Below are 16,150 nucleotides of genomic sequence, written 5' to 3'. Positions count from 1 at the left end.
ATGACTTGCTTCCGTCCTGATCCCTGGCGGTACAAACAGAGATCGTTCTGGCTTCTCACGAAACCCAAACGCACGACGAACTTATGAAAACACACCAGACCTTGCCGCCTGCTTCAATCCGTATAACGATTTATTTAAACGGCACACGAGACCGTTCTCCTCGCTGAACTCCTCCGGTTGACGCATGTAGATTTCTTCAGATAGATCGCCGTTGAGGAAGGCCGTCTTAACGTCCATTTGATGGACGACCCATTCTTCGTGATTCGCCAATGCCAAAACCGTACGCAACGTATCCATCCGAGCAACGGGAGAATACGTTTCGGTGTAATCAAACCCGTGCTTTTGGCTGAACCCTCTGGCAACCAATCTTGCTACCTTGGTATCTCGTTCTCGTCGCTTTGCTTCACTTTAAAAACCCATTTACACGACACGGCACTTCGTCCCTTCGGAAGATTCACTAAGGTCCATGTCTCATTTTTCGCCAACGAGTCCATCTCTTCTTGCATGGCCTTCTTCCATAAAGGCCAATCTTCTCTCTTCCGTAGTTCCGACACTGATTCCGGTAGATTCTCAACATACGACACTGCATTCAACGCGAAACCGGCGTAGTCCACTTCATAGTCGCTATGCCACGATGGCGCATTACGGTTTCGGGTTGGTCGCCCATCCGATAAACTTTCATTTTCATCATCCGGAACACTATCTTCATCTTCGGAACAACTCGTAAAACGTTCTTCTCCGTCGTATTCACTGTCCGCTTCACCCAAGGTCACGGCTCTTGACTCGGCCTCGACCACATCGTGTTTTTCACTGTTATCAATTTCTAGTCCACTGACACGAATCACTGACACACCTTTCGACTTGGCTTTCGGTTTCTTCGCATTCTTTTCTCCGAATGCCTGCTGCTCCAGAAAATCGACATCGCGGGTCACCACGATCGATTCTTCATTAGGATCCCACACCAGATACCCATTGACCGCGTACCCCACGAAAAAGCCCTTCCACGCCTTCGCGTCTAGTTTCTTGCGGCGCTCCTGCGGAACGTGCACATAAACAGCACATCCAAATTTCCGAAGTTTGGATACATCCGGTCGCTTACCTTCCCAAAGCTCAGAAGGCGTCTTATCCGAATCAATCGCACTAGTAGGTGATCTGTTCACTAGATACGCAGCAGTTTGAACCGCCTGAACCCAGAATGACTTGTCTAGTTTAGCATCTTCAAGCTTCGCACGAGCCCTCTCGATGACGGTACGGTTCATCCGTTCACTGGTTCCATTGAGCTCAGGGGTATATGGAACCGTCCACTGAATTTGAATTCCCTTTTTCCGGCAAAACGATTGGAATGCCTTGTTTTTATATTCCCCTCCGTTATCACACACGAACCGAGAAATCCGCGAACCAAATTTCGCTGTGACCAACGCTTCATAATGCACAAACCGATCGAACACCTCGTCTTTCGATTGCATCGGGAAAATCATTACAAAATGACTCCAATCGTCAATGAATGTTACGAAAAACCGTTCATCGTTCCGACCAACCGGTGTCACCGGTCCACACACATCGGAGTGGACAACTTCCAACACTCGCGATGATCGTTTGCCTTCACGCGGGGGAAATGGTTTTCGCGTTTGTTTTGCGACAATACACGGCTCACAAAACACCTCACCTTTGTCCGATAAATTGCCATTCACGGGGCGCAAACCGTCAACCATGTCTTTATTAATCAGCTGTTCAAGCTGCTTCACGTTCAAGTGGCCAAACCTACGATGCCACAGCTCTAGGCCTTTAGTTATTCGACCACACGCCAACATCGAACCACTTTTACAGTTACCATCTTCGACCTGGTAAAGGTCAAGCTCGTATAGCTTACCTCGTCGCGCACCAGCAGCTACGATTTCGGACCCGTTGTAGATATTCACTCGGCCCTTTTCAAACACAACTCGCATTCCTCGTTTTTCAACGTTCAGCACCGAAAAAAGATTGAACCGCAACGACGGAACGTACAGCACATTTGTAACAATACACGGAATTCGCTTACCGTTTACGACGGACTGCAGCTTTACCGTGCCGGAGTGATGTGCCACGACTGACGGGCCATCCTTCGCCACCGCGATTTCCACCGGCTTCTTCAGAGGTTTCAACTCTTCGAACAGTTCCTTGTCCTTCACCAAGTGGTCCGAGCATCCGGAGTCTACGAACCACTGCACTGGTTGCCGATTCGGACAGACATCGTCATCACTTTTCCTCATAGTCACAAACAAAACTGCTTCACCGTCTGCCAAATTTGCAGTCGACTGTTTACGCGTCGCATTCTTCTTCTTATTTTTCGGGCACTCTGAAAGCTTGTGTCCTTCTTCGTGACAACCAAAGCATTTAAACGGCTTCTTCTTATTGTCACTTTTCTTCTTCGATCCCGAAAAAGCTGCCACCTCTACTTTTGGTGTGAACAATTCTACACCTGCACTTGCACCGCACTGCTTTATTTCTTCGTCTAAGAGACGGCACTTAACGAATTCGAAGGACAAATTATCTTCTGGCATTGTCTCCAGTGCCGTCACAACGGTAGAATAAGCTGGTCCCAGCGTTACAAGCAAGTGGCAAATCACAACCACTTCGTCGATGGTAGCGCCCGTACCTCGGTACTCCCTCACCAGGCGATCGAACCGGAGAAAATGATCTTTTAGGCAACCGTTTCCCAACCGCAACGATAGCATCTGTCGTTTTAAGTGCATCCGGCTGGCGATGCTTTTCCGCTCGAAGACGCGGACCAAAGCGTCCCAAATCTCCTTCGGTGTTCGCTTCTCTAGCACGTATTCCAACTGGGAATCGTGTATGCGAGACACCAACAATGATTTGCACTTTTTGTCCCTCTTCACCCGTTTCTCGCGCTTCGCCGGCTTCGCAATTTTTACGTCGTTGCTATCGCCCACTGCATCCTGCAGTTCCTCCAAATCAGCAGCCTCCGATTCCACGCACTCGAGGAGATGATACTCCTCCAACAATACACGCATCCGGAACTTCCATGCGGTAAAGTTTGACCCGTCGAAAAGCGGGAGCATAAACCGCTCGGGCTTCTCTTCATCTGCCATAATTTCACTTAGCACTCGCGGTTAACGTTACTGGGCACCGTAACCTGAAATTATCCGGCGTATGGACTTTCGGATCGGGATAAATAAACACGAACACGATGAGTATACTCAGAGAAAAACTAACAACGTGTTTTATCAATAGCGTTTACGTTTGGAATGACAAAAGGAGAAAATAAACAGGAAATCAATAATGACAGTTGCATGAGCGGTACATAAAGTGGGGGCATATCAGAGACGTAGATATTGTAGAGTTTGCATACTTAACAAAGAAAAATCTATGCATATAAAATTGTTCTGTTCTGTTCGAAATAATCAATCCATTTGAGGTGGAACGAAGTTTGCCGGGTCAGCTAGTCATTGATAAAAGAAAGTAGTTTGCCGTTTCCAATCTAGACAAGGTCTTGCTCCTGCAAACGATTTATAGAAGTGCTAGGTTCTTTCTCCAAATTATGGGATTACAAGTAAAAATGCCATATTAAGTTGTAAAAAACTTGTAAATAGAAAATTCAATGAGAACGACACAAAATGAATGAATGTTAAATCCGCACGTATTACAAGCTGCAAATAAATAATTGACGTATTACAAGCTGCAAATAATAAATTGATTACATTGTATTTGGACGTATTGTATTGGGACGAACAATCGTATCGATTAACCCTTGAATACGGGGGAGCGCGATTGACTCCCTCATCTTGTTATATGCCATAAGTGCGGTGGCGCCTTCTTGCTTGATGTTAATATTTTTGACTTGGCATCTCTTAACGTAGAATTTCGTCGGGGACATTTGTAAAAGAAGACTTCACGTGCTTTGTACAGTGAACCATAATTACTAATAAAATTGTGTAGATCTAATATCAATCTACACAATTTCAAGGAAGTTTTTAAGGAAGGTAATGTTAATATATTTAAAAAAACACTTTTTATGTATGTTTTTCATTAATACAACTTTTGTAACCTAATCAGTTATCTGCGTTCTTTAGAATTTTTTCAAATATACTCAAACTCATCCGCATTTTTGGCATATGCTCACAAAATTTGTTCCGCACTAAAACGGTTCAAAATATTCGATTAGTAGATGAACGACTAATATATTAAAAAAAAACCAGACATCACTAGATAGTACCATTTGAGAAAAAGAGAATGACTGACTTTGTAAACCGTTACTATGAAGAACTACAGAAAAAAAGTTGTTTGTCAGATTTGACTGTGAAGAGGATATTCCATTAATGAAACATGTCAAACCCATTTTATCTGCTTTATGAAGGTATGAAGTTCATAATAGACTTGACCGATTTTATTCTAATTTACAAGTTTTAATGATGTTCCAGTGCAGTTTAGCTGTTTTTCTTACAGAAAAGAAAGTTTTGAATGTGTCATCTTAATTGTTGTATTTATGGATAAAAAATATATATTTCAAATATTTTAAATATTTAGACTTTTATGTCACGTTTTTTTTAGCATGCACTACCAATCTTCTCCCACTGTGCATCCCACGCGTCGATTAAAACGCAAACGCCGAAATATAGGCAATATTGAAGGATATGAATTGGAATTTCAGGATGACCATCACATTCGTGAAAGTCAAAACTTAACGAAAGCATGATACACAATTTCAAATGAATAAAAAATGTGTATATGGCAAAAAGGTAGCCGAAAATTAATGATTAATGGAATTACCACACCAATCTGCTAGTGAAGGTCACGGATCACCGACTCTGTGGGTTTTCCGTGTTCTCCAGTTTTTGCTCGAAAGGCCATCATTTGCTCATGTTTTGGCTTCGAGGCTTCGAAATAACTGGATACTGAGAACTTTCGAATTCAACGGTTTTGTATAGAACAAAATGTGATGTCCATAGTTGTGATTATACAGAACCATTCACACTAATCACATCAATTAGTTTATTGCAAATTTGCGGCCACTAGCTCAGGGAATCGAATCGATTATTGAAATGCAGCAACGCTAAGCGAGGTGTAATTGTTTCCAACCGCTCACAATGCAGTGGTCATGAGTCGGTACAAATTAAGAACGATTACGAGTCGAACAGATTACTTCAATGCGATAATTTGTTAACACCATATCTAACAACTCTGAAGGTGAAAAGCAGAATTTGACAATCGTATTTCATCACAAAACAGAGATATGAACATTCCACCAATAGAAATTTAAGCGGAGAGGAATGAATCATAAGATTTAAAGTCTCCGTAAACAAAGGAAAAGAAGAAAGAAGTGGAGGCGATCTGGCGTAGGAGTAACATCCATGCTAAAGGTCACGAGTTCAATTCTCACTCCCGACATTCTTCCAAAAATGGAAGTAAAAAGTAACGAACCAGCCAAATGAGTTGAAAATCACTATAATACTGATAAAAAAAAGAAAGAAGAAAAAAAGACGGGTGGGTAATGTCGGGGACATAACCGGAGTGACGTAGGACTATACAAAGGGGACAGCTTTTGTTAAATATATATTTTAAATATATTGTTTTATTTTCTTCTCCTACGTGAATACCTACCTATGTACCTTAAAAATGGATTAGTTTACTGTTTACTCTTCATGAATATGTTGATGGTTCTGAAAAGAACCTTTGGTGTTGTGTTTTTGTTATCACTCGATATTCCCATCTTGTTCGGTTAAATCTTCCTGTTTAGCTATTGCGTTTGCCACTCGCCACAGCTTTCACAGTTGGAAAATTTCTTCCCATCCAGCTTGTGACATGTTGTTCAGTAAATTACATTTGATGCGACGTGCCGGAGAAACACTTTGCCACTCACTGAAACTAATTGTTGCCTTGATGAGCGCCGAACCGAAGCTGCTCTGTTCTTGATGCGGGTTTTCTGATTGTCGTGAGCAGCTTTGCAAGCCAACTCGAGTACTACTGGTATACTGGTGCTCCGGCACCAATCCGTTCGGCCTAGTTACCCTTGCGGAGCAATCAATGAATGCGACCAACAGGGAACTGGAGACTTGCACGGTTCGAGTGAGACTTTGCCTTTCCCTTAACTTGTCCTCCTTTGTTACGTCCACGATGCTGATGCCGTACAACCACACGGGTTTACGGTTTGAAAGAAAATAAGATATTGTTTGGGGTCCGCGTGTTTTATACTCTAGCGGTACACACTCACAGGATAGAGAAAAATCGGCGGACTCAGCCAGAGGGGCGAGTCCAACGAGACGAACGAATGAGCGTTAAAAGGGAGCGATGGCAAAAAAATACATTCATTACGATTTGTTCGCTCGTTGGATTCACATGCAGGCTAAAAAGGGTCCTTTTCAGGATCACAAAATTATCTTCAATCTAAAGAGTTTATTGTTTTGTTATCACTCGACATCCCCATCTTGTTCGGCTAAACCTTGCTGTTTAGCGATTGCATTTGCCACTCGCCACAGCTTTCACAGTTGGAAAATTTCTTCCCATCCAGCTTGTGACATATTTTACAGTAAATTACATTCAATGGCACGTCGCATTACCACCACTCAGTATCGGATTGGAGGTAATTTTAACCTGTAATTGAACATTTGCGATGACAGTGGTACAGTGTCGACCTTCAATGTGGGGTCATAATTTGGACCCCGAACTCTATGTTTACAAAAATGTCCAACTAAATATGTCGCATTACTGGTCCGTCCAATTAGCTAAATGTCGAGATAAGTGTAAATTACTGTACTTTCAATCTAGAAGCAATTTAAGAATTGGTGAAAATCAATAAGCTCAGAACAACTGCCAAATTCACATACTCATCATATCCTGGCAAACAAATTATGAAAAAATCAATTTGTGTTTTATTATTATTTTGGATATTGTTTTAGAAAGCATTGAACTGTATTTCCTAAACTCTTTTTTGGAAGGTTTAATGGCACTGAAAAGCGCCTTGTTTTATGGAATGGTTCCAATTTAGAAAACTTAGTACTCGTGGTTTTGAAAAAAACCATTTCGAACGCCCTCGATGCCGTCTTGTTCTGGATTTGCCACCAAAGCAGTGTGTATAAAGAACAAACTTTTTTCTTCTGCTACCTGATGCCGTTTTACGATTGCGTTTGCCACTCGCCACTTATCGTCGCGAGCAGCTTTACCAGCTAACTCGATCACTTCGGCGGCCGAAACTATATAACGCCGGCTAGGTGAACTGGTGCACTGGTACTAACGAGCTCGGCCTAGGTACCCTTGCGGGGAACTCCAGATCAACACGGTTCGAGCGGGATTTTGCCTTTCCCTTCACTTTTCCTCCTTCACCATGTCCAGACATGGCTGCTTGGGATGGTTTGTTGATGTGTTGTGATGCGAACCGATGTGGTGTACGGTTTGAATGAGAATGATCGTTACGGCAGCGGAGCGGGGATTTTTAAGCTGACTGGCTGGCTCGAGAAATACGCATGTGTGAGACTGCGACCAATGTTTCGTTCATTTTTTTCTTTTTCCTTTCCAATCGTGGTTCATTCTATTTCGCTGCTGCTCTGGTTGCCCGTTTTGGTCGGTTCGATTTGAGGAGCACAAAATGGACCAATAAAAAATGGGCACATAGTGCATTTTGACAATGCTTGATATTTCACAATTATTCAATTATTTATCTCAAGAAAAATGAAATGTTATTCGTTATGATAGATGCGTAGATATATTTCCTATCAATTGATGCAAAAACCTTTGCGATCTATTGAGAAATGCTCGAGTTATAAGCGTTCCAAATCTTGCATTTTTTCCTACTTGTTCAGTGCCTAGATTTCCATTTCACCCCCTATATCTTCCGGTTAGACGTAGTCCTACGTCAAAAAATTTAAGAGTTTAGTCGTTCACAGTTCCGACTTTAATTTCTCGTTACTCATCTTGCCTTACAAAATAACACGAAATACGAGTTATACGATTAGCGTGTTGAAGGGCAACGAAACAACTTATCAAGCAGGAAAACGATATCAAATCAATCTGAATAATGTTTCAACCATTTAATTACTTCCCTCATTAATATGATAAGGCGTTTATTGATCTTGAATTAAACAGCGGCCTCCGTCCCGCTTTTTGATTATACAGTTGATGAGGGATGTTCTCTAAATAAATTAACTGAAAGCGATTTTTTTTCAACACTCACTTTGTGACGTTTATATTCGAAATACCTCTAACAATCGCACTTGCGTGAATCAAAAATCAATGGTGCACTCAACGTGTCCTAACTAACCTAAGAAACAAACAATAGCGTTCGAAAGTACCTACTTCAACATAGATCAACCTGATAAGAATGGAATGATTTTGAATCATCTCTCCCGTTTTTTTTTTGTTGTCTTTTTATTCGCATATCTTTGGAATCACATTGTCACGCCCCAAAAAAATCTCAAACCACTTCACGACAGCAGGAACTTACAGATCGCCGGAACAAGCAGCAAGAAGGTGGAAATTTCCAGCTGGTGACCCTTCCCGCCAGCCATCTGCTGGGCACTGAGCTGAGGCGCATTCGTTGGTCCAACTGCGGCTTCGTTCGGTTGAATGCTGAGGGCAGCGTTCGGTGCCTCCAGCGCTATGGTTGAGGCTGCCGCGGGGGTCACTTTCTCGGCGGGCACCTCAGAGGATGAAGCATTTACGGCAACCGGAAAGGCTGCGAGTTGGACCGATCCCAGGGGGTTCTCGGGGGTAGTCGTGAGATCGGCGGCGGCCGTTGCGGAAGATGTGGCTTCGGATGGTGTTGAAGACGTTGGGGTATCTTCAGAGACAGGAAGTGGCGCTAGAGGGGCCATTCCCAGGGGGTTTTCACTGGAAGGGCTGCTACTTTCGGACGCGGCGACAGTGGTCTCCATTGGTTGTGGCGCGAGTGATGTTTCTCCGTTTGACGGGATCACAGGAATTGGCGCTAGGGGAGTTTCACCGTTTGGATTTGCTGGTGCAGCAGGGATTGGTGCCAGGGGAGTTTCACTAACGGGGCTGACAGGAGCTGGAAGTGGAGCAAGTGGCGCTTCACCGTTGGGATCCGGCACAAGTGGAGCCAACGGGGCATCCCCATTAGGGTTTATAGGTGCCAGAGTAGTGGTTGTGGTAGTTGTGGTAGGTTCCGTAACTGCCGGTGCGGCTTCCTTCGAATCCTTCGGTTTAAGAGCGTCGTAAAGTGCTGCTCCGCCAACGCCTGCGGCAAGTCCAGCCACACCTGCTCCTAGAACTGTTCCTAATCCGCTACTTCCGGACGATGGTTGTTCGTAGTGATGAATGACTGTTGCTGGTTGTTGTTGTTGTGGTTGGAATCCACCAACCGCTGGCTGCTGATAACCAGGCTGCTGAGGATAACCTGCTGGTGGGAAACCACCGGGTTGACCCATCGGAACTGCCCCTGGGAAACCCTGAGCAGGCTGCGAGGGATATCCAGCGTTAGGAACCGGAGCAAACCCACCTCCAGGGTGGGCCACAGGGGATCCGGGGAATCCTTGAGCAGGCTGGTGCGGGAATCCTGCATTAGACATCGGAGCGATCCCACCACCAGGCTGACCAAATGGAGCACCTGGGAATCCTTGAGGAGGCTGTGATGGGAATCCTGTATTCGTGGCAGGAGCATGTGCGCTTCCAAATCCTCCTGGTGAACCCTGTTGCATAGGGGGTGGTGGGAATGCTGGATTGCCATGTGCAAACGTTGGATTGGCCTGTGGGGAAAATTGTGGCGGAGATCCGTGATTCGGATGAGCAGAGTATGGCGGAGGTGCACTATTTTGCACATTCCAGCCAATGGGTCTTCCTGGTTGCGGGGCGGGTGCGGACGCTACGGGCGCAGGAGCCGGCTTCGGTGCCGGAGCAGCATGGCTTTGTGAATAACTTAACTTAGCAATGTCCGGGCTTGCATAGCCCCGCTTAGCAGTGGGCTTTGTTACACGACCAGTTGCAACTTTGCGCGCTTCACTCACTTCGATCAAGCTTGCTAAGCAAATCAGCACACACAACGCGCATGCTTTCAACTTATTTTTAGGCACTCTCACTTGTCGATCGTTGTTGGCCATGTTCACTTCTAACACTGTGGAACCGGATTGTGGTGATTTTTTGTTGTGCACTGTTTCAAATCCTCTTTACTGCATAGCATAAAATTTCCGCCTCAGCTCAGGTGGAAATTCCTTCTCAGTCCGCACTCGAAACTAAACTGACCACTCGCTGGTGGCGGCACAACAATTGAGTACAATTTGAATATTTCCCTACTCTGCTTTCTGCGCCGCCGTGTGCCTCTCGCTAATGGCTGCCGTAACGATTTGTGATTCACACGATCAGTCAAGGTCGAAGCGAGAGTAGTTAAGACGCTATTCAATGATCTCGTGACCAGCACTTCTCACTGAAACTTGCAGGTGAAAAAATTGTGATTGTACCTAAATGTTCTGTATGCTGCTTTTTATTCACAGGTGTTTTCTCCACGAATGTGATCCTGATGAGCACTAATTATTCAAAGCACGACAAAACACTTGCGTTGTGGGATTTCTGAAAATACAAACAAGAGCATAAACGTAAATGTGATGGCTATTTTTATCATTCGGCATTTATAAGCTGCATTCAGAGAACGTTACAGTGTAGAATCTTCGTTGTTGTCCGCACATAATCGTTTCGCTTGATATAAAATAATGGATTGAATGGGATTGTTTTCGTAACTGATCTTGGGGAAATAGAGACTGATAACGTGGAAATAGATAGCAGGGAATATGTGATTCAAATTAGTGTTGCTATGAATAACAATTAACAGGGAGTTTTTTCCCTCGCAATGGAATCCGATTCGGTAATGCATCCCTAGTGCCATTTTGTCTCAAATTCCGAACACCTCAGATTAGTGGGCCATTAAATAGTGTCTCATTACTCAAAATGGTACAGTTTCGCAAGAGTAATTTGATTTTTAAATGCAATAGTCTTCTCTCCCCTTGAACATAATAAAATTGATTTGCGAATCCCTATCCATGACAGAAAACTAACAATAATTGAAATTATATTTGACTCACAATCCGAACACCATTTTTGTCGCTGACTTAAATTCCGAACACTGCTGTCTCAAATTCCTCACAGGAATAGCGTGGCAGGGATTCTACTATACACAAGATCATCGGGAATCAACAAGTGATTTTTATTTTGCAGTTTATTTTTGGGAATTGGATCAGGTAAAGTTTCATAATCAATGGCTTCTGCGTTCCATTAAAGCAGGCCGCACTTTAGAAATCCATTGTTCAGTATTTGGTCTATATTTTCCATTGACTCTGAGGCTTTATTTAGCAGTGGACTACCCTGCCCATGTTTGTATAGAAGACGTAAGCGACAAAAAGAACTAAATAGACTTTTTCGCCGTTTTGCATTCTACGTAATGTAATACGTTTGCTCAACATGCAAACAAACATTTTTTGTTCGAAAACATTTGAGCAATTTTGGAAAAAACGTTTCCGAAAAATCACTGTTTGTCCGCATAACAGACGTAGTTCCATACAGCTTTCATGCATCGTTCGAAAATCAACAATTATAAGTATTATGTGCTATAAGCTAAATCTACGTTTGTAGAGTCCACAAATGCCTGTCACGATAGTGTCTTATTACTTAGTGTTTCCTAATAGATGAATATAAGACACCATTGAAATATTGCTCATATAATTACCATTTTCTGTATGCTGCACTGCATTTGAATCTTCAAGTAGATAATGAAACAATCCGATCAGTAGTAAAATTAAAATAATATTGGTTCTTAGCATTATAACTCCTCTGATTCGACATCGAATTATTCCACATACTCAGCATTTACTCATCCCGTTGGTGTAAGTCAGTTCACCATCTTTATGCGATTGATCGTGATATCGGTAAATCATGTTGCTAAAATTACCAACATTGCCGATTGCCTTCACATATGCAATTAATTGAAAAAACACGAACTTGCTGTTCTTATCATATCCCAGAGTATTCTTCTGGAAAAAAGTACTATCATAGACTCGCAACAAATCAAGAGCACCTTTTCCAGACATTTCACTAAATTTCTTCCAAACCTTTTTGATTTTATCCGATAACAACTGAAACTACCGTCGGAGACGTTTTGACTATTATCGGAATTGTAAATACTATGCGAACAAATATTCATTGAAACTATTGATTGTACGCATAAATAGACGTAAGCGTTTTCCAAATGGAAAAAAAATATGTTTTAATCCGAAAAATTTCCTAGACCCTTTTTTGCCGATAATATCCTTCGACTGGACAGATTAATCCTTTGCGGTCGTAAAATTTGGGCATGGTTATCGTACTGGTCGGAATTATTTTTCCTTGAAAAAAATTTTTTTATGTTTTTTATGAACTTTTATGAACTATATTTATGTATTAATAATGTATTTTAATGGGTTGTTTCTATAGAAAAATTATATTTTATAATTCATCTTCGTGTGAAATAATTCGAAACAGTTCCCAAGAGTAAATCATATGAAGTATAATTAATGCATAATTTTGTTTGTATTATTCGTTGAATATGAAACTCTTTTGCCATTGATACAATAAATGTGTAATTAATGCCAGATATGTGTATCCAAAAAAATAGGCACTTTTTACTTTTAACAAAGATTTTTTTACATGAGATTACTCAGATGACATAATACACTTATGCAATTATGCAATTATTCTGCTCGTTAAAAACAACTACTTCAACATAATTTGAAGCAGTAGTTACTCAAATAATGATTTCTGCATATCCGAAATGATCAGAACTTTTCACTTTAGATGAACAAAGATTTTGTCGCTTGAGACACTTATGCAATTATTCAAATAACATGAGACATTTATGCAAACAGTAGTTCTGATACTTATGAACAATCTTTTGCATCACACCAAAGTGTTACAATGGCTAAATTCTGCTGCTGTTGATTTTTGTCCCACATTTCTATGCATTCAACGCACTGTGCTTTGTCTTGTATGGGTAGCCACTTTGTTTGAAACTGAGTACCGTTATCTATAACTCATAGGAGATGTCATCGTTGCTGAAAAATAATCCATATAATACTGCGACCAAATACATTTTGTTTTGTGATTTTTCAATCAAGTGCAATCAACAGGAAAGCTTCTGAAGATTATTCTTCCCCATCAGTAGAATATTCTCGTACCCAATACTGAATGCATAACGTTAACGGATAACGTAACGCTCTGGTTTTCGAAGTCCCCCAAATATTCATTTATTCATTCATTCAGAATGAATTCAGATTCAACTTCAAACAAATGATCACTAAATCAACGACAGTCCTACGTCAACCTTGCGGTTATACCACAGATATAACCCACTTCCTGTTTTTTAGAACAAAAAAATCCGTTTTGCATGGTCACCCTAATGCAACTTAGATAGAAAGCGCTAGATGCAATTCTATGGAAGATATTTATTCTCTAGACAAAAACTGTATTCGACAAAGTTATTACATACGATGGAATGTTTTTTTCAATGTTGTCAAAAATAGGGTGACATAATTTTAGGTGAAATCAAAAATGTAACCTTCTTATTTTTATAGATAGAGACAAACATAGTTCGACAATGGTGTAGCCCCAATTATTTTCATCGACTTTGTAGTACAAAGCGTTTTTTCTATCTTTTAATATAATCGATTTAGTGCTTTTTTTCTAAGTTGCATTAGGGTGATTATCACAAACTCATTTTTTCAAATTTAATTTACTCAAATACAAAAAATAACAATAACAAGTTGCTCTTCAAATGCCACCAATAAACATTGTTTCTTCTTGCCCCAGAAAGAATAATAAACAAATGAAAAAAGCGGTGACCGGAATAAATCGCCACAGTAAACAACTGCAACAGAAACAACCGCTTAGAAAAAGTGTAGTAGGCTAGAAATATTTGGCGCGGGAAAAACATCATGTGCCTCACATTTCTATTATAAATTTATTCTCTTGTTCTCGTTTTTCGAAATTTATTCTGAGGACAATGTAATGGGGACGAAGTCCCCATTTGGCGAGGATAAGGAATCGAGGCGGCCCATGCCGCCAAGATGACGCAATCCGAGTCCACCGCCGACCCGCCGTCGGAAGCGGCGGTGTCTCGCACGCAAACCTGGGATCCACTGATTGCCCGGTTAGTTTGAAACATAGGATACGATCCTTTAGCAATGTCCGACCGAGCTCTAGCGAGCGTCGGACGGTATACGTCTGCCCGGGGCGTTACGTTTGCCTGGGGCGATACGTTTGCCCGGTTAATTCTTGTTTTGAAATACAATACCGCGCCACAATATTTATAGCCTACTACACATTTTATAAGCGGTGGTTTCTGTTGCAGTCGTTTTCTGTGGCGATTTATTCCGGGAACCGAAAAAAGCGTATGTTTTGGGAAGAAATATCAATAACTTTGGGCAGAGTTGAGATATTGACAAGTTCTGCATCGCAAAATGTTCGTTTTAATAAGCTCTAAAAGTTTTTCGAAAACTGTTTGCATGTAGAATTTTAAATATAAAAGTTAGAGAATAAAAACAATTTTTCCATGACCCTAACGCAACTTAGGAAAAAAGCGCTATATCGGTTATTTCAGAGATAGAAAAAATCTTTGTTCCACAAAGTTCTTTCAAATAACTGGAGCTACAACATTGTCGAGCTATGTTTACCTCTATCTAGAAAGATGAGAATTAAATTTTTAATTTCATCGACAATTTCGGTCACCCTATTTTTGATAACACAGAAATGAGCGCTCTGTCATATGTAACAACTTTGTTGAAGACAATTTTTATCTAGAGAATAACTGTCGAGCTCTAGATGCCAATTTCTAACTGATGCTAATTTTCATTGCACCTTAATTTTCAAAAAGCCACATAACGGAGCCAGCATTCATTAGTTTGAAAAATGAAACGTCTAGTAACGGAATGAAATGAGTGAGGTTTGGAGGCAGATATACCAAAATAATGCAGAAATCTTTACGGCATTGAATGGCCAGAATGGAGATGTCCATCGACAAAAACATCTACCGGAAGCTCGCCATTTTTCTTGACTTGCCAAGGATAGTTTAGTAAAATGCTCCAGAGTTCATCCAGTCACTATTAGTTCCTCCAACGCTTTTTGGATATAAGATTTGCTATTCACTTCACTATTGGTAGAATGTCGTCCCAAGAAACACAGCACCCATACTCGTCTTCCGGATTGAAACACTTCTGCTTCAACCAGATTTTCAGCGTACAGGATTACGTTGATTTTCATACCAACCGTTATTGAACAGCATTGAGTAATTCCAATTTGATCCGCAATTTTTCAAGTTATATACAAATTCGGTAATTCTTGGTTAAAACAGGTATGTCATGGAAAAAAATCCACTGGAAAATTTCACAATATCTTGTGACAAAACATTGACGCACCCCTCGTCATTGGTGTTGCCTTATGTCAAAACTATTTGTACGAGCCATTTACGTTCGATTCAAGCTGTGCGTCAGTTGTTCATCGCTGAAAAAAGTGTTGGAACTTAATGTAACCATGGCTGATAAACAAATTTCAATCCCCATACGAAATTTAGTGGTGAAAGATTGTTAGGACAATCTATCACAACGGAAAATTGCTGCAAAATATAGTATCAGTCGTACCCAGCAAACATTAAATCGTATAATTTTGCACGTGTCAAGTCTTACAAGAAATCCGAATAAATCATAATCGCATATAATATCATTCAAAGTATGTATCGTGTATATTTGAAATCGCATAAAATGTAAAAACTCGACTTTATATACCATTATCAAATTAAGTCGCAATTCGGTATAATAAACATCAATTTTATGATGTACATTGTCGTAAAATATATTTAATCCGCATCATATGCGTATATTACGCTGATGCAGTTTGTGTGTCGTATAAGCGTATAATTTAAATTGATTCAGTACTGTAGTAAATCGTGTTGCATGCTGAAGAAAATCATGAAACAGTAAATCATATTAGATCCTAATAAAGAACATATTACATCATATTGAAATGTCAATGAAATGCTGATGCATTCGAAAGTTTTAACCGCTGTTGAATTAATCTAGACTACCGGAGTTCGAACCCACATCGGAGCAGTTTTCACCAAACATCAATCTGTGCCATTTTAAACATTCATATTCCACTCACAACACAAGTCAGAAATCTATCAAGAAAT

General features: G+C 41.1%; 1 protein-coding gene across 2 annotated transcripts in view; it reads right to left on the bottom strand.

Annotated features, from left to right (window-relative positions):
* Nucleotides 1-8,107: 8,107 nt before the first annotated feature.
* The window catches only part of LOC129776090 (uncharacterized), a 35,323-nt gene continuing 27,280 nt past the window's right edge, over nucleotides 8,108-16,150 (bottom strand). For both annotated transcript variants that reach the window (XM_055781491.1, XM_055781490.1), the window contains exon 2: nucleotides 8,108-10,512. In XM_055781491.1, the coding sequence (XP_055637466.1) occupies nucleotides 8,415-10,046 (1,632 nt within the window). In that variant the 5' untranslated portion in view covers nucleotides 10,047-10,512 and the 3' untranslated portion in view covers nucleotides 8,108-8,414. The remainder of the gene's footprint in view (nucleotides 10,513-16,150) is intronic.

Source organism: Toxorhynchites rutilus, chromosome 3 (assembly GCF_029784135.1).
Source record: "Toxorhynchites rutilus septentrionalis strain SRP chromosome 3, ASM2978413v1, whole genome shotgun sequence".
Taxonomy (NCBI): Eukaryota; Metazoa; Arthropoda; class Insecta; order Diptera; family Culicidae; genus Toxorhynchites; species Toxorhynchites rutilus.
This window is presented reverse-complemented; position numbering and strand designations above follow the sequence as displayed.